Source organism: Lingula anatina, chromosome 1 (genome assembly GCF_051362555.1).
Source record: "Lingula anatina isolate TDL-2025a chromosome 1, LinAna3.0, whole genome shotgun sequence".
Lineage (NCBI taxonomy): Eukaryota > Metazoa > Brachiopoda > Lingulata > Lingulida > Lingulidae > Lingula > Lingula anatina.
Genome location: NC_141767.1, coordinates 35,170,615 through 35,198,166, shown reverse-complemented (window position 1 = coordinate 35,198,166; position 27,552 = coordinate 35,170,615). Strand labels below are relative to the sequence as shown.

Sequence of the window (27,552 nt, the reverse complement as noted above, 5' to 3'; positions counted from 1 at the left end):
ATTTCAGTTAGGATGTCTGCACTTAGTACCAGCTACCAGTAGAATGGGTCTATGACCATCACTATCTCTTTGAACAACAATTTTCCATAATATTTACTTCAGTAACCATTCCTCTTTTATTTGTTCTTTCAGTCTTACCTCTTCAAAGCCATTTTCTGGGAAATTCTCAGAGTCTGGTGTTGAAGCAGGTGTGTCTACTCCTGTCCCTTGCACCCTGCTCACTGCCATCTCGGCAAAACCTTTACTCCCTGGACCACGCATTTTTAAGAATTCTACCCTACGATTACCACTAAATAAACCTAGGGACATAGAACTGGCCATTCTGTGGGATAGACTAGCCTGAAATAAAACAGAAAAGGCTGCCTTAGATATGTTTAATTCATTTATTTATTATAAAGATAGAATAGCCTAAACAGTAGCAAAATGCACCAAAAATATACAGATTTTTTAAACTTTTGGTTAATTTTATCATATTTTAATATTAATGCTATATTTTAATATTAATTAATTCAAATGCTTAAAAGCATTTGAAAAATTAAAAAAAAAAAAAAAAAAACATTTGCTTGCATTTTCGTTGGTCATTGAGGACATTACAAATGTACTTATCATATTTTTGAAGTTAAGTTTGTGAGATGTAGCTCATGATAAATTGCCATTAGATGCCCCATTCACCTTAGTGTCATGCATGTTCATATTGTGGCAGATCAATCATGATAAAATTGCCAATAGATGTCTCCACTTACCCTAGTATCATAAACCCTCCTGAGAGCATCATATCTCACTGAGCCCAGGAATATCACTCCATGGTGCTCTCCCATACGATCACTGGCCACCAGTTCTACACATACCATCTCACTGTCACGGATTATAATGTCACTAAATATCTGGGGGGAAAAAAGCAAACAGCATGTACTAACTAGCTAAGATTTCTCATCTATGGAATAGTTTCAAGTAATTTATTGGAAATAAAATGTCAAGATTTGCTTCAATCAACATTTTCTCGCATTCTCTTACGCATTTCATGTGCTGCACATCACCCTTAATGAGCTGTTTGGTTTTTTATAGCTAAATCATGTAAATCTACGCTGTTTGCAAATGGCATCACTGAATATCAGATAAACATGGTGCCATATGACTTCTGCTATCACGCTCACTGGTAGATATTACAGTGTGAATGATTTATTTAAGTGAATTTGTAAACATTTTTCCAGGGTTATAATCTTGAATCATGTGGTCACATTTACAGGATCTAGCATTTTCTATTGTAATAGTAATGGTCTTAATTTGAAAAAATATGGTAGAACAAGAGAATTACAATAACTATTGTTATTTAAAATAATCAAAAACTTAAATCTATTCCAATACTTTTAAATCATTTCAAAGATTCATCAGCTTTAATTTCATTCAAACATATACTTTTTGACAAAAATCCAAGTCACTATTTGGAATTTTCATTTTTAGGAAATAGTTTCAAATAGCGTTCTGTAAAATCAAATTGAAGGATTTTCTTCAAAACTCAAACAGCCACCTATCAGTAACAAATGTCACCTGTAAATTCAATACTAATTCTATCTGTATATCAATTCCCAAGTCATTAGGGTAACAACAGTCTAGTATTCAAATCAAATTTATGTAAACGTGAACTCTGAACAAACACATTAGCACTGCAGAGAGTTAAATAGCTCGTTTAAAACAATACACAAGAGAACTATGGTGTGAATTCCAGCGTATATTGATTATAATATATATGAATTAAAAGTAACCTCCAACTTCATTTCTGAAAATATCATTATTACTATTATCTTTGACAGGGAGATGATACATATAGCAATAATGATAATAATAATAATAATAATGATGATGGTTAATACATATAATTGTTATCCAACCAGAAGGCATAAACTGACCAATGAACAGATACCATGATTCATGAAACTCTATTGGGAGACAAAAATCAATCAGAATCTATATAAAGCGGCAAAGAGCTCAACCTGAGAGACTTAACCATTGGAGATGGGTACAAAAGCAGCCACATGGACTAATTTGTGGAATGAATATTTAGTGATGATAATATAATAAGGAAGAATATGTGCCAAAATATGAAACACTGGTATATTACTTTGTGATAATAAAATCCTATTTCTTATGATCAAATTTTTGTTCTAGTTTTGAGAATCGCCATTTATGTTACAACTTTTCCTTCTCACCTCTTCAAAATCATCTATCATGAAAAATATATCTGGGTATGTCATTATTTCTTCTGTGCCCTTACTTTCCATTTGCCTACGACTAGGAGATGCATATACTTTCTGAAAAGAAAATCGGTAAAAAGATTATCAGAAATAACAATGTGAAATGAAGCATATTTAGTGAGACAATACTTTTGACTTTAGGTTTGTTCCCAAAATGACAGACATTAAGTATTTAAATGGAATTCAATTTGGAAAATCAGAGTGCAGACAAATAGATCATGGCAAAGTTATCAGGGTCAACATAATAACCTTATCTGTGAGGTACACCAATATCTAACTTTCAAATTCTGACACAATGTAAATGCACTTCAAACCAGTATATTGTGATCTCAACATAGTCGAGGCATTCAATTTGCAAACAACAAAATGACTCAATCCTATACACTTACTTGGCTAATTTTTTTGAGTATTTGTAATTCTTTATCCCCTGTTCTGCTACATACTGCACAGGTAAGTTGATATTCTATCTGAAACAGCATATACAACTTTAAGAATTTTTGTTCAATTTTCTTGACAAAATAAGCTATAACCATTATCCTTTAAATAATATTGATAAATCTGTACATCTTTTCTGTACAAACAAGTGTCTGCATACTCCCACACACTCACATGCACACGCTCATATTTATTGATTACTTTGCCCCAGATGTATTGAGTAGAAAGCAAATCAGACTTGACAGCGCTGCATTGTCCTAGCTCCTCTTCAAAAAATCACCTACACAGTGTACTTTTCCTGACTTCTAACCTAATTTCCTTATCTAGTCTATCTTCCACAATGACAACAGGGAATCAATACCCTGTGCATACATGACAATATCCATTACGTCGCCTACGGCACAATAATAACAATTGCATCATAATGTAAAGAGTAAACAATCCAAGTCTGGCCAGTCTATACCAGGGAGTAAATAATGTCAAGATAATTTATGATGTGAAGTCTCCCTATTGTTATTCAATGAAGGTGCCAAAAAAGAAAATCAATTCACTTGTGAAGAATCTAAGTGCAGTTAGACTGCAGAGCCTGGGAATACAATCAATTATTTAGTTAGGGTCTTTGCATCCAAATCTCTGCATCTTCTTTCTTCATTTTCTTTTACATTATCGTGTACCTTTCTATGAATTCATGTGTTTCTCGCTGTAGTTTAATCTGCTTATAAATAAACCCTACTTGCATGACATATAACATTTCTCTGTCTCTTCTCAGAGACAAAAAAAAAATCAATTTGCTAGAAGCCATTCTAATAATTAAGCAAAAATAAGGAGTGATTAATTATCTTAATCATCTACTTTATTATCTAATCAATAAAACCGAGTTTGGTCAGTATCTTGGGAATGATATCACTTTACCAAACAGAAACCTGATACTGGCATTAAACTTCATTCAAGAAAGGAGCTAAAGCCCGTAAGTAATTTCCAAGAACAAAAATATACCACCCATTCTTTCTAAGCTCTGCCTGAAAACCACTTCACATTCAAGTTACTTTCAGCGAAAAAGGCAAAAGGCATGTTGCATAAAGCATACATTCATATTTTTACATTCATTTCTCCAGACAGATCAAATCCAATCTGATAACTGCTACATATTCCAGGGCACACTGTTCAGCAAAATCAGCAACCGCCCTTAAACCAACATGAATAATCACTTAGGTTGCTTTAGTGCATCTTGACTAGCAAAACTAGCAGAGGACTCTGGAAAAACACAAACGATATTTCCTAATGAGCAATCTTATACATCATAACAAACCTTTGTTAAACTTAGTTCTGTCAGTAACGAAACTGTCCCCAGTTGCAAATTTTTTGGTAGACTCTCACACACAGAGTATCCAGTTAGAACCAATGTGATATGTAACTACAACTGCACGACCACTTATATCAATAAAACAATCAGATTCAATGTTGGTGATGGTGATGTTTATATTACATGGCATCTTTATATTTGAAATATCTTATCAGATTCTGTCAAAGCTGAAAACTGTAGCCTTGCTAGTTGACCACTGACCAATAACCAGTCATGATTATAGTGCCCTGTAAGATGTTGAGTGAGAGCAAGGAGTCTGTTATAACTCCTTGGTGAGAGTATGTGAGAAGTCAACAGCATCAGCATGATCTCAAAGAAGACAAAAATATGCCAAACATGGCCTGTTTCATTCAGATGGAGCTCATCCACCCCAAGAGAAATAAGCTTATTGAGATAAAAAAAAATCAACACTTGTGCACTGTTCCTTATCTAAAGCTTTATAAGGACATCTCTCTAGCATATAATATCCGAAAATACAATATGCTTCACTGAACCATTGAGGGTATGGTATATTGAACCAAATTGGGTACATTGGTCTCTCTGAATCATCCATTTTCCTTTCCAATTCTTTGTGTCAGATCTACTTACAGGCATTCCAGCAAACGAGCAAATATATTGACAGGCAAGAGCCACCGACTTGGTGAATCATCCCTTGTTTAGTATTAGCAACATGGAAAATGGCTTTTTAAGAATGAAGTGGAATATTGGTCAGATGTGTTAACCGAAGATATCAATTCTGTTTCTTAAGGAATTAGAAAATTGACATTCACAACGGTCTCTGGATGTCACTTATCATACATTTCTTTTACGGGAAATAAAATAGAGCATTAAATTTTTCCAGGAAATTGTGGTTTTTCAGAAGCATGATGAGTAGCATTTCTATGAGAGACATTTTGCTGAACAGTCTTGACAGAAAAATGATTTTAATCATATTACATAAAACCACCGAAAGTAAACATTTATAAATTGCTCAGAAATTTCCGGTTGCCTGTATTAGATTTCCCCCAGACATTTGTGATTACATTTCAGGAAAAGAAGACTGCATTTAAAAATAATATATATTTCTCTCTGCACACAATTCTTGCACTATATGTGAAATAATTGAAGTAGAATACTTACAGCTACAACAGTGACAATTATCAAACCTGGTTGTCTTTTTTTTTTTTTTGGTCTTTTTTATTATTTTCTGCACAGTTAAATATGAAAGTGTGCTTTTTTGGAAACCATACTTACTTGATGTAAAATTACATTTAAGTACACAGTTTCCTCCCAGTCGATGGCAGGGTCTCCTAAAGTGGGAAGCTTTTTTGAATCTTTTCTATATACCTCTATATCAGCCTGGAAAAAAATGGACTGCCTCAGATAATTCAAATAGTTACAATTCTACACCACTGCCTTCAACTTTTTGTCTAAAAAAAAGATAAATCATATCACTCAAAATGATTAATATACTGTAACTAATAATTATTCAAGATATGTTTTTTCATTTATAACTTATCTCTGCTTAAAAATTACAGTAAGCTCATTTAGTAAAAATGATCATTTCAGAAGTAAGATTCTTTGTTAAATCTGCAAACTGCATGACTGTACAAATCTATTGACTGGTTATGAAGTTTTCTATGATACTCTGATATTCAACAGTCACTCAGCAATATTGACTTAGTATAATTCTGACTCAACACTGAATTTCATACGACAAAATCAGCCTGGAAGCAATCCCGTAAAATCTAAGAATAACACCAAAGCTACTCAATTTTAAACCCAATACCTCACATTTATCAATCAACTGCAATTGTTTAAGCACAATTGGCATAATTTTTCAAAAGATCACAAATCAATTTAAAAACAGTTTGGTTAAATGTGAGTAACAAAGAAGAGAAAATAAAGGCATTTGAAATAAACAACAAAAATTCATGAATAAATAACAGGAAAAACAATAACAGTAATCAATTTTTTAAAATACAATACTTGAAAAAAAGGTCATCAAATTTACAAGAAAAAAAAAACCCTGGTGATTGTTTACCTGAGCTGTTAGTCTACTTTTTCCTCCTAAATTTTTCTTCACATAAAACATCATGTCATCTCTTGCGTCATTACCATCTCCTCCACCTTCTAGAAAATGCTGTGAAAATATCCTAGTCCAAAAGGTTTCCTTTGAAGAATTGACTACTACAAAACCATCTGGAAAAAATGATGAAATAACTTAATCAATTGAAGTAAGTAATAAAAGTGGAACTTATTTCTGACTCCAGTCAATCTCTAAAGATAATTATCAATAAATTTGCAAAATTAATTTTTAAAAATCTTACTGGAAAGGCGGGGTTTCTCTGTTGGACCTTATGATAAAGGATTCTGTAAACAAAATTGTTGCACCTCCCTTAAGTAAACGTGAATGTGGACCACTAGACTTTGTGACTTATCACTTCTGTCAAGGCTTATCATTACTGAACATATCAGAGATATTCTCTCAACTTTGCACCAAGTTACGGTGCTTTCACTCTACCTCAAGGTGAAATGAAACATCATTATTACATGAAGTTAGGAAGGAATTGATACGTCTGACAGCTTTCAATGGCAGATGATTTCATTTGGTTGTTTATATCCCTAGGAGATGTTTTCTGTCAACCTGATATATATATATGTCTATGTATGACTACATAATACCTTTAGAAGCAAATCAATCACAGTGATGGATTAACACAAGTTTAGGCAATGTCCCATAAATATGACAAATGATGAGTAAATAAATATATCAATAATAATAATAATAATAATAATAATAATAATAATAATAATAATAATAATGTGTGAAATCTATAGCTGTTAGGATGAAAAATTGTGAAGCATTGAAAGGAAAAAATATATATACTTAATATATAAGTTTCTACAAACAAAAATCCATGTAGCTCAAGGGCTGATATTGAATATGACAGTGTTGTATCATTATCATTCCCTATTGCACCTGTAGTTATTTTATCCAATATGGTTTTGAAAATGACAAAATAAAGACACACACACACACACTGGATTACTGATCATGTTTTTTATTATGTGCAACAATCTTAACTCCCCCCTCCAGTGAAGTAAAATTTCGTGTCTTAATGATACCCTAATAACTTCATGCACACACACACACAGACTGAAGTTTAAATAACCTGCAGTACAAGTCTATCCATAACTGGTTGTTACGTGATTTATTAGCAATGATATTAGTAGTTTTGACATGACAACTAACAAATCAAGAGACAATACATGTAGTCATTTTGACATGAACTGCCAAAATTAAATTATGTGCACAAAGTTCGCATACGCATTTTCACTGCCTTCAATGATATTAAATAACACAGCTACAAATATTGCAACATCGATCCATTAATTTATTTGTGCTGCTGATTACTCAGTGTGAATGCAATGAAGTAAGCAAACGAGTGCTAGACCGCCCTCCTCGACTAGAGTTCTAAGAGACTGAGTAGCTAAACAGTGTAACTGGCCTCCCACATGAGATTATAGAAAAAAATTAATAAAAATAACGTTACCCTCTGAACTGTTGGAGCTACTACGTTTACTGTCACGTTCTCGGTGCTGTTTTATGGAGGCAAGGAGGCGTTGTAAAGAACTGCTTCGCTTGATCACCATGTTTTCCTCCGCAGCCATTTTGACATTGCGGTCGCAGCAAAATGAAATCGTCCGACCAGCGAGCTACAAAGTTGATGAAAAAAAGATTCAGTTCTTTATCATTTGGTATTGTTTCTTCTGTTTAGCTTCATTTTCATCATTTTTACAAACGGTGCTGATTTTGAAGAATGAAATGACCACTTCTAACCAAGTTTATAACTTGAACTCGTCCAAATGTAAGTCATATGATTAAATTCCCACGGTCACATGACAGACAAGATGGTGGACCATGTAAACATTACTGCGGCAACTCAAAAGTGAAAAATAATTAATGCTTTGAGGTGTGTGATAAGTTTTGTCTTTGATAAGTTTCTTTACATCAGTTCTCTCTCTCTCTCTCGATTTTACAAAAATTTATATATTAAAATACAATATGTATTCCTTGATATTCGTTGTTTTACTTTTAAGTTAAAAGCTTTCAGTATGCCTACATTTGAATGAACTTTCTTGTATAATCTTAAAAACAATAGAGTAGATTTTGAAACTTATTTATTTGTTTAACACAAACATTGATCAGTTATCAAGACAATGCATAACTGGATTTAGTTGAAAAAAAAATCATGGGGAAGTTTTATTTATCAAGGTTTTTTTTCGGGGGGGGGGGGGGGGGGGGGGGGGGGGGGGGGGGCGAGGCGGAGGGGCATACTGCACCTATGTAATAACTATGGTAATGTTTTCAGTATGAAATAGAAAAACTAGGAAACAATATTCTAGCTGGCTTTATTGTATTGTTTGCCCACTATGTAATCAGGATTTAGATAACAACTGATAAGTAAACTTACTGATAAACTGACCTACCAATGCTGCACATTTTAAATTCTGTTTCAGAATGGTACATGTTGCTTTTTTGGTTTGTCTCTTATTTTCTCTGACCACGGCCAGTTTTCCTGCCAATGAAACTCACTGGCAAATATGGAAGAAACAGCATCACAAAAAATATGAAAGTGCTGCTGAGGAAGAATTTAGAAAACATACATGGACGAGAAATTTAGCCTTTGTGCTGGACCACAACTCAAAGTATCCTTCATTCACAGTGGAACTTAATAAATTTGCTGACAGAACACTGAAGGTGAGTCAATAAAATTAATATTTGATAATTTTTATCACAAGTAAACAGGTGCATTGATGTATACTTTTTAAGTCTTCAAGGACTTTGTGAAAAAACATCCTGACAGCAAGTGGCATGCATTTCCTGGTTTTATGAATATTGGAAAGACATTTTCTAGTATTCTATTATAAAAATATTTTATTGACACAGTCTCTTCAGATACATAACAATAGCAGTGGAATGTTTCCTTCCTGCACTTGCTGAGTTGCAATCATATTGTCATTTACTTGTGCCATTTATTTGAAAGTTTTTGTCTATATGAATTTTGTACATATAAACAGTGCATGAAAAGGATTTTACAGAACATATCATGCTGTTCAATTGTACAGGAAATGGTGAGGGAAACAGCTGTGGTTAAAAGACAGAAGACAGAAGAGGTGAAATACATATATCAAAAACTACAAGGTACTCCTGCTTCCTTTGACTGGAGAAAAAGGGGAGTGGTCCCACCAGTTCATAATCAAGGCAGTTCAGGGGATGCTGTTGCATTTGCAGTTACAGGTGATGGTTTTATTGTACAATCTGATATATGTTAAAATAATATGTGTATATGAACTCTAGACACATGTAAAATGAATTATTTTAACCTTTTGTCAAAGTGCTAGCTTTGGCTGGAAACGGTAGTTTTATTTGAAAATGAAGTGAAATTTATCATCACAAATTACTGAAATTATAATTGAAGGAATATTGAATTGTAAAAAAAAAAAAAGAAAAGAAAATCATCCACATGTTGTAGTTTATTGCATGTGATAATCTTCAAAGCTATTCCATTCATGTGTTTTTTCAGACAGCATAGATAGCTACCACAAAATCAACACTGGTCAGCTGGTTGCCCTGAGTGTCCAAGAGACTTCCGACTGTTGCACAAGAGGACACCTAATGGGGAATCCCTTTGTTTGCATTAAGAAGCTGGGTGGACTGTGCTCAGAGGCAGACTATCCTCATAGTGCTTCTAGTGGAGTATGTCACAGTACTTCTTGCCACCCTGCTGCACAGGTGAGAAACCTAAAGCAACATGAGGAAATATCGATATCCATGGAGATTTTTTATGTTATTTTCCTCTAATGTACAATCTTCTGCTACCAATTCATGAAATTGAAATATCAAGATAGAGATAATCAGCCAATGTGTATTTGCAAACACCTGATGGATGTAAACAGCTAAAGCAATGCATATGACATGTCATATTTCATTGCACAAAAATATATAAATCTTTTGATAGAAAAAATAAATCATGCTGTATTGCAAGAGATGTTACAAATTTTGTAACCAGAACATCATTCTATTTTCCATTTAGATTAAAGGATCCCGACCTGTTATGCAAGGTAATGAGACAGACCTTCAACTTGCTGTTCTTCAAAATCCAGTGGTGGTGTTGGTTGATGCTAGCCATAGTTCATTCCAGTTGTACAGGAGTGGGGTGTATGCAGACAAGACATGTAGTGATAAAAGATTGGACCATGCTCTCCTGTTGGTGGGGTACGGTAGCATGTCTGGAAAGGATTACTGGATCTGTAAAAACAGCTGGGGTGAGAGCCATTGAATATATTAAATCTTTCATCTGATTTATTTAATATTTGATCAGAAATAGCATTAGAAAAATTATTATAGTGTATAAAAACTTAGAGTCAATTTGGTATCATGTATAAGTTTGAAAATGTCAAAAGGTTTATTTTAATGTGTAAACATTTTGCACAGTTAATTTTGATACATAAGTGAAAAACAAACAAACAAACAAACAAACAAAAAACTGTCAAAAATGTAAAGCTCTTGGTTAACTTCCCTCTACAGAAGGTAAATTTCCACAGTGCATTAATATTGCAATTTTTCTTCATGTATGTTTCACAATGTTATTGAAGAAGAACATTTTCTTTCATATTTAATATCATATCATAAAATATCAATTTTATCATCACCAGGAACAAATTGGGGAATGCAAGGTTACATCTTAATAGCCAGGAATGACCACAACATGTGTGGGATAGCCACAGCAGCCAGTCTGCCTATTTAAAGACAGTAGCCAAGTCCTGTTTCACATAGAATTTTAAATAGAAACAATTTTCAGAAAGCCTGCTTAGAATTTTAGCCAACTGAGTTGTGCTTCACAATGAAATTTCAGGCACATGACTTCATTTTTAGTTATATAACTAGCAAACCTTTTTTATCTTAATTTACACTAGTTTTACTCACAGTTGCCTTTCTAAATATATTGACTACATGCAGTTATTGTTGGCACATCTTTCCAGCAGCCCTGTTTGAGTAATTATATTATATTTTAATGTGTTGTTGACTGTTGAAGTTTGTCAGTCAAGCTCAAAAACTTAAACACCTATGCAAAATAGTGTCAACATCTCACCCATTGTTACAGTAAGCTATTGATTCGACATTGTTTTAATATACTTAAGTAATGTACTTACAGAGATTTATATGATATCCTAAAAAGCCCCTTTGGCACTGCTATAGCAGCAGAATAAAGTTGTCTTACATTCTGATGATAAAAACTTTTTAAAAAAGTTTTTTAAAATTATTTTAGTTTAGTTGGTGCTTAAATGATAAAGAAAAAATAAATAAATAAATAAAATGGCTTAAAAATTTGTCAGGGTCATGCTGGGATTCTGGAAAAGTTAACAACCTTTACATATGTTTTTTTACAAACACGATCCAAGGGTTGTTTAAACTTTTCAAAGGCAACCTTATGTGATATGAGAAATTAAAGTGTATCAGTTATCATGTTGTACCTTTATGGTTTTTATCTAATTATGAACCAATGAACACACCCTATGATAATTACTTGCAACCAAACATTCACATAATATCCAGACATCAATCTGCTATCTAATCATTTGGAATAAAGAACAGAATGGAGCATGTAGTGTTTTTAGCTTGTTTCCTAATACCTTTGGCTTCAGCCAGTTTGAATATAAATGAAACTCACTGGCAAATATGGAAGAAACAGCATCACAAAAAATATGAAAGTGCTGCTGAGGAAGAATTTAGAAGACATACATGGGCCAGAAATTTAGCCTTTGTGCTGGACCACAACTCAAAGTATTCTTCGTTCACGGTGGAACTTAATGAATTTGCTGACAGAACACTGAAGGTGAGTCAATGAAATTAATATTTGACAACCGGTTATCACAAGTAAGCATATGTATTGATCTATGTATACTTTTAACTCCTCAAGAACTTTGTAAAAAAATGACATCCTGACACCAAGTGACACTTCCTGGTTTTATAAACATAGGGAAACATTTATTGCATTTTCTTTAAAAAATAAAAAAAATAAATAAATAAAAAATAAAATAAAAATATTAACACGGTCTCTTCAAATACATTACAATAGCAATGGAATGTTTCCACATTGCACTTGCTGAGTTACACGGTGATATTTTCATTTTATTGTGTCATTAATTTGAAAGTTTTTGTCTAGATGAACTTCGTGCACATAAACAGTGTATATAAAAGGATATTACCGAAAATACCATGCTGTAAAATTCTGTAGGAAATGGTGAGTGAAACAGCTGTGGTTAAACGACAAAAGACAGAAGAAGTGAAATACATGAATCAAAAACTACAAGGTGTGCCTGCCTCCTTTGACTGGAGAAAAAGGGGAGCAGTTCCACCAGTTACAAATCAAGGCAGGGATGCTACTGCATATGCAGTTATAGGTGATAGTTTTATTGTTAAATTTGATAAAACCATGTTAAAATAATAATAATAATAGTTTTATTTTAAAATGAAAAAGATAATTTTTTACTTCAAGATTGATATAGTTAAAATTTTGATATGAAAAATGAAGTGAATTTTGTCATTTTAAATTATTGAAAATATGATATCTGAAGGAAAACTAATGCATCAAAAAGAAAATATCCACATGCTGTAATTTATTACATTATGTGATGATCTTCAAAGCTACTCCATTCATGTATTTTTTTCAGACAGCTTATATGGTTACTTCAAAATCAATACTGGCCATGCGTTTGCCCTTAGTGTACAAGAGACTTCTGACTGTTGCACAAGAGGACACCCAACGGGGAATCCCTTTGCTTGCATTAAGAAGCTGGGTGGACTGTGCTCAGAGGCAGACTATCCTCATAATGCTTCTAGTGGAGTATGTCACAGTGCTTCTTGCCACCCTGCTGCACAGGTGAGAAACCTAAAGCAACCTGAGAAAATGTTGATATTCATGGATATTTTTTTCATACAACTGATACAAGGCATATTCCTCTAACATAATGTTATATCTAATTGGTTGCGTCTTGACCAAATTACCACCTTAAGAGTGATGTCATTAATAAAAAGCGTTATCTGAAAGAAGCATGTGGGGAGTTCTTGTGAATGTAAAGTTACAGATGAATAAGACCCCGTCCGTTATAACACATCCAATTTTCTGTTTCCAATTCATTGAATTGAAATGTCAAAAAAGAGATAATTATTCAACTTGTATCTGTAAACACTTGATACACGCAAACAGGTAAAGCAATGGGTACATCTTGTTATATTTCATTACACAAATTTTTTTTTAAAGAAAATTATAACAGCGCAAGAAACGTAAAATTGTTGTAATATAACATCTTCACAAACATGATTTTATTTTCTGTTCAGATCAAAGGATCCCGAACTGTTATGCGAGGCAATGAGATAGACCTTCAACTTGCTGTTCTTCAAAATCCTGTGGTGGTGATGGTTGATGCTAACCATGCTTCATTCATGCTTTACAGGAGTGGGGTGTATGTAGAGCCAGCATGCAGTCGTATACGATTGGACCATGCTCTCCTGTTGGTTGGGTATGGGAGTATGTCTGGGAAGGATTACTGGATCTGTAAGAACAACTGGGGTGAGAGACATTTAATTTATTCAATATTTCAGGATCGGAAATAACATTTGTAAAATTATTGGACTGTATAATAACTTTATATCAATTTGGTGCCATGTTCGAAAATGTCCCAATGGCATATATTATGTGTAAATATCTCGCACAGTTAATTGTGTTAAATAAGTGACACCATTCTAAAATGCATTTGGTTAATTTATCTAAAGTGGATGTAAATTTTCATATTGCATTGATTAAATATTGCAATTTTTTAATATTTTTCGTGTTTGTCTCACTATGTTGTTGAATAAGAACATTTCCTTTGACAGTTAACTGTTTCTAAATGTGTATTGTACCATATAATATCAATTTGCTTATCACTAGGAACAACTTGGGGAATGGGCGGTTATATCTTGATAGCCAGAAATGTAGGCAACTTGTGTGGGATAGCCACAGCAGCCAGTCTGCCTATTTACAGGCAGTAGCAGAGTCCCGTTTCAGAATGTTTTAACATTAAAAATAGAAACCATCTTCAGAAAACCTGCTTTGAATCTTAGCCAACTGAGTAGCGCTTCACAATGAATATTGCAGCCATGTTACTTCAATTTTAGTTATGCAACTAGCAAGCCTTTATTATCTTACACTGGTTTTACTGACAATGGCCTTTTTAGATATATTGCTGTTCTTCAAAATATGACTACAATTATTGTTAGCACATCTTTTCAGCAGCCTTATTTGATAAATTGTCCAACTCAGAGTTGTTGTCTGTTAAAGTTTGTCAGTCTTTGTCAAGCTCAAAAACTTCAATACTTATGCAAATTGGTTTAAAAAACCTTACCCATTGTTACAGTAAGCTATTGATTGGACATTGTTTTAATATACTTAAGATATGTATGTACATTCAGATGGTAAAAAAAAACTTTTGAAGTGTTTTTAATGATTATTTGAGTAAAGTTGATACTTAATGATAAAGAAAAAAAAAGGCTTTAAAATTTGTGTCAGGGTCAAACTGGGATACAGGAAAAGTTAAAGGGATAATAACTCTTCGTTTCTGCCAAAAATTAATTTTCCTGGAGTAAACAACAAATTTCCCATACTTACCAATGGTTAATGAATCCATTTTTATATTCAAAGTTAGTCCCTGTTTTTTTTTCTAAAAAGTTTAGTTTTTTGTTAAAATCTCTTAAGAGATTTTAACAGAGTATAGCCATCAATGGAGGTCACGTGGTCTAAAGACGAGCTCAGATATCAGAATAATAGCTATAACTGCTGTTCTTGTGGTAAAACAGAATACATTATATTTCTATGAGTAATTCACAATGTTTTTATTGTGAAATATAGATCTCATACGAAGAGTTATTATCCCTTTAACAACCTTTACATAATTTTTAACAAACATACAAAACTATCCAAGGGTTTTTAAAACTTTTCAAAGGCAACCTTATGTGATATGAAAAATTAAAGTGTATCAATTATCATGTTGTACCTGTATGGTTTTTATCTAATTATGAACACATCCTGTGATAATCAATTGCAACTAAACATTCACGTGATATGCAGAGCTCAATCTGCTACCTTATCATTTTGAATATAGATCAGAATGGAGCATGTAGTGTTTTCGGCTGGTTTCCTAATTCCTTTGGCCTCAGCAAATTTGGACATAAATAAAAAGATAGACCATTTTAAAATAACTGTATGATATTTTTTCAATAAAAAGTTGTATTCATGGTACAGTTTCAAATAAAACCAACTAATTTAAATCATATGTGTAATCTTATTTATTTACCAAAATCATTTAAGTTCCTTGCATGGTTTGATAAATATGACAATGTTCTTTCTTTCAATTTCATATCTTGAATCCATGGTAATATTTACCTGCCTGGCTACACAAGTATGTAGTCTGTAGCAACTGTATTACATAGTTTATAGTAAAAATCCAATCAATTCTCATCGTACAACTGTCTCAAGGAAGCACATAAGAGGCAAGCTGTTCTTCCCAAGATATGACAAATGACTCATTTTTCTAACCCTTTCAACAATAAATAGATACTCTCTACCCAATATTCTTTCATGTACTATGAACACGCCAAAGAAATTTCCCTAAGCCTGTTGGGATGGCTGCTGGGCCTGCTGTGAAGCTAATGTGCTCAGTGAATGCAAACTGTTTCGAACACGGCTGATGCTGCTCTGCCAGTATTCCAGCTCTTCTCTCAGCTGTTGCCATTGCTGTTTGCCAAATGTACGATGGGTTGTTGTGCTGATCAAAACTTTTCTTTGGATTTGGTCAATCTTGACGCGGACAGCCTTGGTTCGTACAACTGAAGAATGCAAAAAGTTTTATTAATTATCGAAATCAAATATCCACTTCATTCATTTAAATGTGTATCGTTGTTTTAATGGTGTTTCTACTACCAAAAATTAAATACACACTGTATTTTTCATGACACTCTGATTATCATTAAATCAAGAATGTCAGTGAGAACAGTTTGTCTGTAAGATGAAAGGCACTTGATTATGTAAAATGAGATAAAAAAAATCTTTGGTGTATAAACCACTAGGCTTAACTAGCATTGCTTAGAATGAACAAATTTATGTCATTATCAACATATCAAAATTGTTTTCCCCCCTCAACACTGAACTTCTTGAACATCTTATTCTGATGTTTCCCACATTTTAAATGCAGCAAAGGAGACCTATACAGCAGTATCATTAAAACAATATTGTAGGTTCAGCTCATATCAGTACCACTGTGTCTTTCAGAAAGAGCATTAAAAAATTTTTTTTGACTTAAGAGGCTAAATAATGAGCCATGAAATGCATTTCCATCTGCCATCAATGGACCTTGATCACAGGAATGGTGATTTTGTGCTTGAGTGTGACACCAAGGAAATTGTCATTTAGTCTCTAAATCAAGAAAAGCTTTCATATTCAGGTATGAGCCATTTAGTGAAAAAATATAGCATGGGGTCCAGGGGGTTGCCAAGGCCACTGATTTTTTTTTGGCTCCTCATAAGTTGGAAATCCACCAATAGTCAGAAAAATCTCATCCCTGAATATTATCTACAGACAAAGAAAAACTTCTTTCACAATAATTTCAGACGTATACCTCCTCTACCAGACATACCATCTATAATGAAAGGCTCAACCTCCTCCTCCCCTATCTGCATCTCTTGCTGGATAGTATCAAGATCAATCTCTTTCTTTCCCTCTGCCATCTGCATGAATGTCAGAATTCTCATCTTGAGTAGATTTTCTTCATGTGATAAACCTGGTGGAATTGAAAATCTGGGTCAGTTTCATCGCAAAAACAGAGAGAGATAATTATTGAAGTGAAAATGTTCAAAGGCAGAAATACATGCACAATATCAATGTTCTTAACACTATTCATAGGGACAGTTAGCTATGACTTAATTTACAACGCCTGTGAAAAATCCCATTTATGCTTAAAACACATCGCATTAGCAGAGACTGAGACTTGAAACTAAACTAAAAAAATTATACATGGCCTGTTGACTTTTCCCACCCTGAGCTTCAGAGCTAACTTGACACTAACCTTTTCACTGTAGCCTATCTCCATCGTGTCAAGTAACCTCTGACGAAAATAGTTTGACCTATTTTATATAAGCCAATCGAATCCATGTTTCAAAATTTTTCACCAAAGTTTGGTGAAAACGCTGATTGGTTGATCGTCAATCGGCAATCCTCGGCTGATTCCGCAAGCTCCATACTAACAACATAGTTATTGTCGAGTGCGGAGACATCCGAGTAGTTCCGAGTGGTTCCGAGTGCATAACCGTACACAAAGAAAGCATGGAGTATATCGGAATTGAAACCAGAGCAGTATGATGCCCTGCATCATTATCTACTGAGGGATGATGTATTTTGTGTGCTGCCCACAGGTTACGGCAAGTCCCTGATATTCAGCCTTATCTTTGATTGGTCCGGATTTGAACAAAGCGCGCTTTGACTCGTTCGCGTTCATTGGCTAGATCGTTCAATGAGTCATTGAGTGCGGGCTTTAAATTTGATTGGCGGGCGGCGGGGGCACTCGAATCTGGTCAGAGGTTACTTGACACGATGGAGATAGGCTACAGTGAAAAGGTTAGTGTCAAGTCAGCTCTGAAGCTCAGGGTGACTTTTCCTTACTCAAATGGGAATTAATCATGAAAAAAAAGTTTAACAGACAGAAAAATTTTGTTGCACAATTTACCTACCAAGTGAATTGACAAAATCCTTGTGTTTCTGGTAAAAGTCGAGGTAATGTGATAGTTTGCCTGATACAAATATGGTCAAAAGCTGAAATAATACAAAATGGAGTTAAAATAATAGTGTAATACAATCCATGATCAGTAACTACATTATCTCTTTTTATTTTAAATTAATTATTAAAATCATGATTTCATGTCCAATGAAAGATTATTTTTATCTGTAATGTTTGTGAAGTGCACACTTGTTCTTTGAAAGATGTCAACTAACTGCATTGTGCATTTTGCAAATATCAATATATCTATTTCACAATATATAAGATCATACAAAAAGACCCATTTTAACACATTCACACGAGATAAGCCTGCCAAATCACATACCCAGACAACCAAAATGATGAAGTCAAAGGCCCCATTGAATTTTTTTTTCTGGCCTAGGTTATTTATGGGATTTGTCTGATGAAATAACTCTATTTCAAAGATGGTGTTAACTTCAAGACCAAAGATGGTGGATCAGTTTGATCCAGGATAAATAATAGTAGCCCACTGAAATTGACACTTAAAAAAAGGACCCAAACATTTGCATTTTCAAGTGGACTACACAATATCAAAACCTACATTGTGAATAGGTTCCCCTTCCAGGAATTTAACTGGCTTGAGTGTCAAAAAATGATCCAACAAATATGTACCAGGGTCTGCTAGACAGGTTACTATGCACCTAAAATTATGAAAATTCATTAAATACTTTTCTTTTCTTTTAGTTCCATATCAATACAACAGTGCCAAGTGTTTATTTTGTAAAGTAGTTTATTCTGTACATTTTACTGATAGCTTTCCAAAAACAAACTTTCAAATATTTGATATATAAAAGCTAGGAAAGTCAAATACATCCCTGCTGAAATGCCTGATTTGTAACCATTAAATTTTGTAAGTGTTATAACTGCTAGCATAAAATTATGACAGAATTCTTAAAATCTGAAAAAATTGCTTACTTCTGAGCATCATCCCTGGCCTGAGATGCATTTTCTTTTGTATATGTCCCCAGCAGTTCTATCATAGTCTTTGTGGCTTGTTCACTAGAAAAATAAAAGAACAAATTCATTTTATATTACAAGTTGTAATACACAATCATAACATCCTATTAACAGTATAAGTAGGTAGTCTTTTTCCTGTTTGGTTAGGATACAAAACTAACTGTAATCTCAAGCACTGAGATGTTTGCTCACAAGGACAAAGGCAAAAATACGGCTGTCAATAGATCATACAATATAGCATTTAACATTTTAGTATATTTACAACAACACTGAGAAGTTGATGTGCATGACAAAATACAAGTCTTATGTGACATAAAAATATGGGACCATTTTTCAATTCAAAATGGACCACACATGGACAGATCACTCATTATCATGCAGTTTAAAAGAACCGATTGAATAAAACTGACAAGTTAACATTACATTACCTCTGTTTTGCTGCTACAAATGCCTCATAGAGGAGTCTGAGAATGTTCTGGACTTTCTGTGTGGGAATGTCCCATTGGGCCACCCATTCTTTGATCTAACAAACAAATATGTAAAAAAATAAAAGCAATATATGTAAACTGCAAAACGAAATATTTTCATCATAATGCAAATTGGCACAGTTTATGATAAAACTACTGCAAGGACTGTGACTTTCTTTTTACATAATCACAACTTTTTTGAATTAACAGAGCACCAGTCAATGCATGGAACATGTACAGCAGCTAAATAAACACTAAATATAAATAACCTTAGGTTATATCACCAATGCACTCATATTTTAATATGAGCTAACTAAAAAGTAATCTCGATTCCTTCAGTTCTGCCAACCTCTTCGCTCTATCATGAATACATGTGTACACTTACCTGGTCCAAATCAGTAGGTATAGCACTCAGCAGATCACAGGCAGTGGCCAGTTTGATCATGCTGGTATATACATGATACCTGTAGTTAGACCTCTCACCAAGACCATGGAATAAATTGGACAGTCTGAAATGAAATTGAGGATATTTTTTTAAAATTGATAATGGCATAATAGGGAGTCTGGTGTGAGTTTAAAAATGCATTAGATTCTGGCAATATATCGAGTTTGTATTTAAAGACAGTTTCAAATTTAGTCAGTCTAAAATCTAAGTCTGGATAATCAATTTTGAGGGTTTTGCACAAAAAAAAACTTTGATGCAAAAAACAAGATTACAGAAGATTATGGAATCTAATTGCACAGAATAGAAAATTGATTTCATGGGCAATTAGATAAAGTAAAATCAGATGAATCTCATTTGGGATTTTCACAAACAAATGCAATCTTATCTGGCCAAATACTTATTATATGTTTGTTAAATGTTTTTATGCACACAGACTGACACTCACACTCGTATCCTTGCTCCTGCATGTTTGTCCCCAGCTGGATATTTGACCAATTTTTCACAAAGTGCCAGAACAAGTCCTTCTGATTTGTCTACTGGGATTAATAAGATCAGTGACATGATACTGTTTAGGACACTCTCCAACTCTGAAATATAAATAATGATAGTTAAGTTATATTCTAACAAAATGAGATCATTGAAGTTATATGACAATTTAACACATTTTATCATCAATACTCTCTGTTATGATACAAACAAGACAATTCTATGACTGTTAATCAAAATACGTAATAACAGAAGACTTATCATTCAACATTTTAAAATGCAGGTCAATTAAAAGCAACAAGAACCAAAGGCTGCAATTAAAAACAACCTGTGTTATCAGGATTTGAGGTGTTAAGGTTACCAAGTTTACCAAAAATAGTGACAAGGTAATATCAAAATTGAAATTTTGAAAAGAATACTAGAAACTTGAATCATGACAGCTAAATCATAGTAATCTTGGCATGCCATTAGCTTATTACCTGCTTCATTATTTGCCTCTTTTAAGCACACTTCACATGCTTCTATAATTTGGCGCAGATCATTCAATAAACCACCATCAGAATTTTCTTCAGAAATTTCAGCTCCAAATGACTTCAAATACTGTCTAAGCTCAGTTGTCTGAAATATATATAAAATAAGGCATGAATTGAGGGAGTTATGTGCATAACAAACCATTTAGTAGTATCAATATCTTCCAATAAAACTTTACATTTGTACTATTATAAAGTAACAAAGTGCATAAACTTTTCTTGTTGGTAAGCCTCTTGTTCGTGTTCTTTTTATTTCACTGGCCCAGAAGCTAGAGCAGACCCCCCCCCCCCCCCCCCCCCCCATATCTTGCCCATAACTGGACAGCATTTACAGATAAATTCCACCCAGGCTAGAGGTATGAATATCAATAATACACTTACCTATAAACAAACCCTTTAAAATTTAAACAAACATGTACTGATACACACATGACAAAGACCAAGATTTGAAGACCTTTGAGCATATTAATTTAAGCTATTAAATGGGCTGAAAACGCCATGCCACACTGCCACACACGTTACAATACATGTACACAGACTCCTCTACTTCCGAAGATATTTGAGGTAAATCAGACAGGAAACACGGTGACCATGCGGACTTTTATAAAGTGTACATATAAATGACGTTTTCTGCAATATAAATGTTGACATTCCGAGTCACAATACCTGGTCAGCCTCGGCAATATCGATAAAAGCCGGTACACTCATCGTGAACCTTCCACCATGCGGGAAATCCAGAACGAGATTTATCATCTTCCGGTTCACGGTCGCATTTTTATTTCCGGTTTCATCAGTGTGACAGCATGGCAGACAGTCAAGGTATGTTTATATGAAATATTTCCTGTTTAATATTGAACTAAACTCTATTGCAAGATTTTTCTAACACATTATTTCGTGTGAAGGTTGATTTGATTTTATAAAGCACTTAATGAGTCCAATCATTCCAGAATTGTTATGTTAGCAGTGTACATATGCACATCACTCGAGTGGAGATTTGAAGCTCGTGCGAAATGTGAATAATAGATATATAATATGTTGTTCCCCGCCTTTAGTTAACTGACAATTTGATACTGAATTATGGGACTATATTTAGGGCATAATTTAAAGGCCCGTAGCAGTATTTGTGAGGAGTGTGCAGATCAGATCAGATCAGATCAGACAGAACAGTGGTGATCGGTTAAGAATGAAGATTGCAATTTACATCTGCATTGTCACATTTCACATTCCATATCCCACACCCAACTAAAGGGAGGAGAACTACTGCTGTAGTGTCAAGCACATAAAAATGAAAAAAAAAAAGTGATACTGTTCCAAAGTTCTTTGTCAACTTCAGCCTATAGAGGGAGTCAGAAAAGAATACATGCTTTAAGCACTGGGAATATGATACTGCATGGTCATGCCTTATACTCAAACACATTTCAAAGACGGAGCTTCAGGCACTGAAAAATAACACCTGTTTGATACAGGTCATCTCCAGTCAACCAGTAATATTTTCCGGCTATGGTGACAAAGTTTTCTGTCCAAAACATTTTTCTGTTTGTTCATTTATCCAAATAAATCTTTCAGCTTATAAATAAAGTATCCAGTTGATAATGGCTTATTGAGTAGGTTGTTGATTAGAAATTGGTTTGAAATGCCATCATATTGATAAAGCCTTATGCAGCAAACAGTTTTCCATTTTAGGCTCCCAAAAACCTGTACTAGTTCATCTTTTTCTAAAAGTTACAATTGACAGACTTTAATCTGTTTAATTTCCCCTGGTTGTTATTTCAATTTGGAAAACAAGTGTAAGTTCACTCTGTTCATTAAACATTAGCCAGAGGCAATTGAAAGTGTAAAGAGACAATGGACTAGTTAAAAAAAAAACTTGAAATTTTACATCTCACTACCTGTAGCTCACTTTTAGACCTTGAGTGCCCAAAGGGCTAGTACATTTACATGGAATCAAAAAACGTTTTTGGCACAGATTGGAAGTTGAAATGTATTGCCAATTTAGCTAAGATAAGGAAGAATATATGGCTGATACAGTCCATTGTATAATGCATTGATTTTGCTTTTAGGAAAAACAAAAAGAGTCCAGCCAAAGTGGAGTCCTCCAGCTGCTACTGGAGTTGCTCAGCTGAAGTTATATAACAGTCTTACCAGGCAAAAGGTAGGTAGAAAGAATCCCTTGTTATATTTATCATGGTGTTATGGTGTTTATTTTTACTTTGAGTTATCAAAGTGTAGCCCACCTGTTAAAATAGAAATTAAAAGCTTTAGATAAGAACTTTACTGAGGCACAAAAAGTCTAGTATTGGAGTGATCATGAATAACAATGTTAAGTGAAATATTTATGTGTGTTAAATTGTTTCTTGGTTTATTTTAAGACCATAAATTTAAAGATATTTCAGTTGATTCTAATTTCTATGGCAGGAATTATTTGTGCCTCAGAATGGCAGCCAGGTCACATGGTACAGCTGTGGTCCCACCGTGTATGATGCCTCGCATATGGGGCACGCAAGGTAAAATATCAATTTAAATCTGAAATTGCAAACTAATAAAGTTTTGGATGCAACAAGCTATGCAATTTATCATGTAGATCAGTTTTCCAGTCATATTTTACACATCTCAAGTTTTTAAAATCTGTTACTGGACATACAATTTATTCAAACTATATGTTAAATCAGTTAAAGATTTAAAAACCTTGATTAAAGATACACATAGCTTAAAACACCGTTTCCCCATTTTATTAACATTCTTTGGCAGAATATTGTTATATCTTTCCTTATTTGCAACAGCATTTTATAAATCACTGCAAAAGTGAATTTCTTTCTTTTTACAAGTGAAATGTTGAATTGGAAGGAGCAGTCTGCATTTATTTGTTATTCAAATGATGAAATAAATCATGTCGTCTTGAATACATCTGCATTTATAAAACTTATTTCTTTTTTTATCTTGGATTAATAATGTTGGTGTCAGTCTTACATTGACTTCATGCAATAATTCGAAATTTGGCAATGTTTTTTCTCTCTCCTAGGTCCTATATTTCATTTGACATCATGAGGAGAGTTATCAAGGACTATTTCAATTATGATGTCTTTTACTGCATGAATATCACAGATATTGATGATAAGGCAAGGAAGATAAAAATTAATATTTTATCACTTTTTTTAAGAATTTGCACATTACCGAATAGGTACAGTTACTGTTTTACCCATGTGTCATCGCACTTGAAAAAAATGAGTTTAAAATAGTTGTCAGTTCTTCACCTGACAGTCTTTACATTGTACAATCGTACAAAATCAATCTCTACTTTCAGTTATAGTTTGCAAGTTGGATGTTATGTATCTTTTCATTTATGTCCCTGTTTGTAATCCATTTAATATATATGTACAGTCTGATATGCATATATTATACAGTCTGGTACTGTACATGTGTATATCAGTGTATATAATCCAGTCTTTTACATATTAAACAGATCATCAAGAGAGCTCGTCAGAATCACCTTATGGAGCAGTACCTGGCTGCACATCATCCCTTGGACAAAGTCCTAGTTGACTTGGAGGAAGCTATGAAGGTACTAAATAATATAGTATTCTCCTTGGACATAATTTCAACATACTAGTATATAACAGACACGCTGAAACTGTCGACCCTACTTGTCATGATCAATAAATACATGTAATACATGTGTTTGGTAGGGCCAAGGAAGCAGCAACAAATTGAAAAAACACCATTTTGAATTAACTGTCTTTGACCAATAAAAAAAACCTATCCTGTTTTAAAAAGTTTTGAGCTTTTCTGTGTAGTGGAATTTTCAGTAGTCTCACCTCCAGCAGATAAGAATTGATCTGTAAGATTTTGTTAAGAAACGAGGTGACGTAGCAATTGTCCCATGTGTTGTGCTTTTTGTGATGCTGGCCCCACTCATACATACAACATGGTTGCATTAGGCCAATATATATTTTGAAAAACATAGTTGGAGATTTGAACTTTTTTTTACTTTTTTATTTGGTCAAAACAACACACAAAACTGAATGTGTAATACTATGAAATAAATGTCTCCTTAAGAAGGAATTCACCTGCCGACAATGACCAGATTATTGACACTGTTTGGTTATGCAGCTGATGAAGTATTAATTGTCACATGTTCCCTGTTTTATAGTGAATGTTTCATTGTCTATTGTGTGATGATGATAAAAAGTAGAGCTCATGTCTAAAATTCAGGCTTGTGATCAAGGCCCTTTGATGAACTGCTAAAATATCATGGATCAGGAAGAAAACCATGTTTTGTGTCTTTAGAAACAATTTACTTTCCGTCGTCATAGGTTTTATTTGGATAGTGAAGTGTATTTTCTAATTCTAATTATTATTATTGATTTTTGCAGCCTTTCAAGGAGAAGCTGAATAAAGAAACTGACCCAGACAAAAAAGCCATGTATGAGCGTATGGATGCCAAAATCTCTGCAGCACTTACACATGTAGATGAGGCAAGGAAGCAGTGTGATGCTGAAAACACCCTGTCTCATCTGGATACAGCCAGAATGGTAATAACCAGCATGCATTCCACTGGGCATAGTTTCCAAAAGATTTTGAACTGAAAAGTCATCTTGACCTCATTAGCCCTTAATGTAAGTCTTGAGCTTGCGATTTAGAGTAAAGTTGCACAAGATTGTGATGGACAAATGAGTGTGGTGTGGCATTGAATAACGGTTGACATGATTTAGTATGTACATGGTTATATAAACAGAAACCAAAGATGTCAGTCATGTCATCAGGGTATAAATGTTTATTCTCTTCCTGTTTTTATTCAGACCTTATTGGCAGACGCTCAAGACATCCTCTCTGATTGGTTGGATGGTCTGCATGGGTCAGAAGTCACAGATAATGCAATATTTGCCACACTACCAAAACATTTTGAAGCTGAGTACTTTAATGACATGGATGCCTTGAATGTAAGTTTATTTTGGTCAAGAATTATTACATTAAAATTATGAAAGTTATTCTAGATGGATAAACTGAAAACAGAAAATTTATAGAAGATGATATTAATAGAAAAAAAAACAAACAACATGATGTACATGTACCAAGTGAAAAAAACTTTCCAAAAATGAAAGTTTATTAAGTCACTAGTAGTGAAATACTTTTAAACAAAACAAAAGATATTTTGATTAATAAACAACTTTTATTCTACCATCTATAAAATCTATTAAAGCTTATAAATGAAACAATTTTTGGATAAGGAAAATCCCATTTGTTTTATATTATGGACATGTTTACATTCTTTGTTTTTGTGTTTACTTTGCTTGTATGAATTTTTGGTCATGGTTGGTTGGTAGTATTTGTTACAAAATAATTGAGTCTTGTGTCAGCCCTAACATGCCTGACGTATGCATTGTTTGAAGTACCACTGTGACCAAAAAAGATCACTTGATAGCACATAATAGAACAGACTATCATTCAAAAGCAAAACTTTCAAAAGCTGTTTGGATGCAGTGGTTTGAATAAAAGACAAATAAGGTTGATATTCACATTTTGCATCAATAAAAAAAGCATTGAAAGCACAATAAAGATCTGGTTCATGGAGAAAAACGAGCTAGTACATAGTACTACCCGTATTCCTCTTAGCTTACGCTTAAGCCATACCTTAAAGAAAGACAAAACAAATAACATCTACCATCGCTAAGCATTTTCGTAGACATCTTGTGATTCCTGTCTCTTTGTTAAGTGAGGAGATGGGGTCTGATGATCTGCATATGTATACAGGTCATGGGTCGTGTCCGTAGTAACATCTGCATTGACATAGGTGTCATCATTGGGCAGGAGACTCAAATACTCAGCAGGGGGCTCATTTATCGGCACTGGATTCTTAGGCACTTCATAATGACCTGATGAATCGCGCCATCCAGCGGAAGGAGTGTTTGGATCTGAAGAGTTACTTGTTAGCTTGGATCTTGGGTGTGTCTTTGGTCTCACAGCACCCGACTTTTTGTCCCTTATCACGTTTACATAATCACTCTGTTCTTCTTCTTTTGCCTCATCTTGTGGTAGGGATTGACCGTTGCCGCTACTTGTGCTTCCAGAAGTACGGGAGTGACGTGCGGGTTTTTGTGGTTTCTCTTTCGTTTTAATAGGTTTGAGTGGAATCTTTTTACTTTGGTCAGATTTTTCTTTATGCTCATATGCATTTCCTTTGCTATGGTCCTTGGTTTGGGCAGCATTTTCTTCATTTTTTTCTGGGACCTCCCTCTGTGCCAGTAGATTATATGCTGTGGAAGTCGCTGCACTATCCGCAGGCACATTGGCTGATCTGAGTGAAGAAGAGTTGATACATTTAAGAGGTATTGATATACTTTGCAGGATCTTAATATTGTTAACTATAACAAATTTTTTAGGTTCACAGAGCTTTTATTTAATTTTTCATCTACCGGGGTTCTAACTCAAAAATGTCAATGCTCTACCAGTGGTCTTCCATCATATTATGCCATCTGAGGTTAAAGGTCAAGACATTGCCACAACAGTTGATTGAGACAATAAATAAAGATTGTCTAAACAAATTTATGATGTTCTAACAGGTAACTGTTAAGTAAATTTTTGAAATAGTAAATTGGTTCTTACATATGTTGCTCGTCATTTCTCGTAGATAATCGGGACTTACAGATCAGAAAAATTCTATGATATTTGTTAATATTGTGTTTATTCCTCTTTTATCTCAGCCTAGGTTAAAAACCTAGTAGTATTTCTTATTTTATTTAAT

The 27,552-nt window shown here is 33.9% G+C and overlaps 6 protein-coding genes across 14 annotated transcripts in view; 3 read left to right on the top strand and 3 right to left on the bottom strand.

The window, feature by feature from the left end:
- Positions 1 to 7,744, bottom strand: part of LOC106163898 (uncharacterized protein KIAA0930 homolog) — an 11,139-nt gene extending 3,395 nt beyond the window's left edge. For both annotated transcript variants that reach the window (XM_087000367.1, XM_087000368.1), the window contains exons 1-7: positions 7,587 to 7,744; positions 6,074 to 6,231; positions 5,284 to 5,388; positions 2,642 to 2,719; positions 2,208 to 2,309; positions 744 to 884; positions 139 to 339 (exon numbers count right to left, since the gene is read on the bottom strand). In XM_087000367.1, the coding sequence (XP_086856493.1) occupies positions 139 to 339; positions 744 to 884; positions 2,208 to 2,309; positions 2,642 to 2,719; positions 5,284 to 5,388; positions 6,074 to 6,231; positions 7,587 to 7,704 (903 nt within the window). In that variant the 5' untranslated portion in view covers positions 7,705 to 7,744. The remainder of the gene's footprint in view (positions 1 to 138; positions 340 to 743; positions 885 to 2,207; positions 2,310 to 2,641; positions 2,720 to 5,283; positions 5,389 to 6,073; positions 6,232 to 7,586) is intronic.
- Positions 7,729 to 11,699, top strand: LOC106167242 (digestive cysteine proteinase 2). Of its 3 annotated transcripts, none has more exons than XM_087000371.1 (6): positions 7,729 to 7,901; positions 8,554 to 8,794; positions 9,163 to 9,334; positions 9,621 to 9,829; positions 10,131 to 10,362; positions 10,753 to 11,699. In XM_087000371.1, the coding sequence occupies exons 2-6, from the start codon at positions 8,555 to 8,557 to the stop codon at positions 10,842 to 10,844; spliced, it is 945 nt and encodes a 314-aa protein (XP_086856497.1). In that variant the 5' UTR covers positions 7,729 to 7,901; position 8,554; the 3' UTR covers positions 10,845 to 11,699. The 3 variants fall into 3 exon arrangements, with proteins under 3 accessions (XP_086856497.1, XP_013401420.2, XP_086856498.1); XM_013545966.2 differs by having other exon boundaries at positions 7,843 to 8,006; XM_087000372.1 differs by having other exon boundaries at positions 7,869 to 8,006; positions 8,608 to 8,794.
- Positions 11,694 to 15,745, top strand: LOC106167228 (cathepsin K-like). Its single transcript, XM_087000369.1, has 5 exons — positions 11,694 to 11,933; positions 12,336 to 12,501; positions 12,772 to 12,980; positions 13,439 to 13,670; positions 14,031 to 15,745. Exons 1-5 carry the CDS (start codon positions 11,694 to 11,696, stop codon positions 14,129 to 14,131), a joined length of 948 nt encoding a protein of 315 aa, XP_086856495.1. The 3' UTR covers positions 14,132 to 15,745.
- On the bottom strand, positions 15,407 to 21,615 carry LOC106167239 (eukaryotic translation initiation factor 3 subunit M). The gene is made up of 10 exons (XM_013545960.2): positions 21,480 to 21,615; positions 20,763 to 20,901; positions 20,243 to 20,384; positions 19,738 to 19,861; positions 19,314 to 19,408; positions 18,844 to 18,927; positions 18,470 to 18,569; positions 17,861 to 17,942; positions 16,771 to 16,914; positions 15,407 to 15,964 (listed from the first exon to the last, which is right to left on the bottom strand). Exons 1-10 carry the CDS (start codon positions 21,564 to 21,566, stop codon positions 15,747 to 15,749), a joined length of 1,215 nt encoding a protein of 404 aa, XP_013401414.2. The 5' UTR covers positions 21,567 to 21,615; the 3' UTR covers positions 15,407 to 15,746.
- The window catches only part of LOC106167250 (cysteine--tRNA ligase, cytoplasmic), a 21,210-nt gene continuing 15,162 nt past the window's right edge, over positions 21,505 to 27,552 (top strand). Inside the window, exons 1-7 of the mRNA XM_087000364.1 lie at positions 21,505 to 21,632; positions 22,874 to 22,965; positions 23,229 to 23,317; positions 23,833 to 23,929; positions 24,274 to 24,372; positions 25,184 to 25,342; positions 25,610 to 25,750. Of these exons, the coding sequence (XP_086856490.1) occupies positions 21,617 to 21,632; positions 22,874 to 22,965; positions 23,229 to 23,317; positions 23,833 to 23,929; positions 24,274 to 24,372; positions 25,184 to 25,342; positions 25,610 to 25,750 (693 nt within the window). The 5' untranslated portion in view covers positions 21,505 to 21,616. The remainder of the gene's footprint in view (positions 21,633 to 22,873; positions 22,966 to 23,228; positions 23,318 to 23,832; positions 23,930 to 24,273; positions 24,373 to 25,183; positions 25,343 to 25,609; positions 25,751 to 27,552) is intronic.
- Positions 25,961 to 27,552, bottom strand: part of LOC106167251 (uncharacterized) — a 5,393-nt gene continuing 3,801 nt past the window's right edge. For all 6 annotated transcript variants that reach the window (XM_013545978.2, XM_087000374.1, XM_013545979.3 and 3 more), the window contains one exon: positions 25,961 to 27,105. In XM_013545978.2, coding sequence (XP_013401432.2) covers positions 26,478 to 27,105 — 628 coding nt within the window. In that variant the 3' untranslated portion in view covers positions 25,961 to 26,477. The remainder of the gene's footprint in view (positions 27,106 to 27,552) is intronic.

Bases quoted from the DNA above. Each gene is read 5' to 3' on its own strand.
- LOC106167242 (XM_087000371.1), top strand. From the start codon at position 8,555: ATGGTACATGTTGCTTTTTTGGTTTGTCTCTTATTTTCTCTGACCACG. The intron at 9,335-9,620 runs GTGATGGTTTTA...GTGTTTTTTCAG, and splicing joins TGTTGCATTTGCAGTTACAG to ACAGCATAGATAGCTACCAC. The intron at 9,830-10,130 runs GTGAGAAACCTA...TTTTCCATTTAG, and splicing joins CTTGCCACCCTGCTGCACAG to ATTAAAGGATCCCGACCTGT.
- LOC106167228 (XM_087000369.1), top strand. From the start codon at position 11,694: ATGGAGCATGTAGTGTTTTTAGCTTGTTTCCTAATACCTTTGGCTTCA. The intron at 11,934-12,335 runs GTGAGTCAATGA...AAAATTCTGTAG, and splicing joins TTGCTGACAGAACACTGAAG to GAAATGGTGAGTGAAACAGC. The intron at 13,671-14,030 runs GTGAGAGACATT...GCTTATCACTAG, and splicing joins GATCTGTAAGAACAACTGGG to GAACAACTTGGGGAATGGGC.
- LOC106167239 (XM_013545960.2), bottom strand. From the start codon at position 21,566: ATGATAAATCTCGTTCTGGATTTCCCGCATGGTGGAAGGTTCACGATG. The intron at 20,385-20,762 runs GTAATAAGCTAA...TTTATATTTCAG, and splicing joins AGAGGCAAATAATGAAGCAG to AGTTGGAGAGTGTCCTAAAC. The intron at 19,862-20,242 runs GTGAGTGTCAGT...ATTTCATTTCAG, and splicing joins GCAGGAGCAAGGATACGAGT to ACTGTCCAATTTATTCCATG.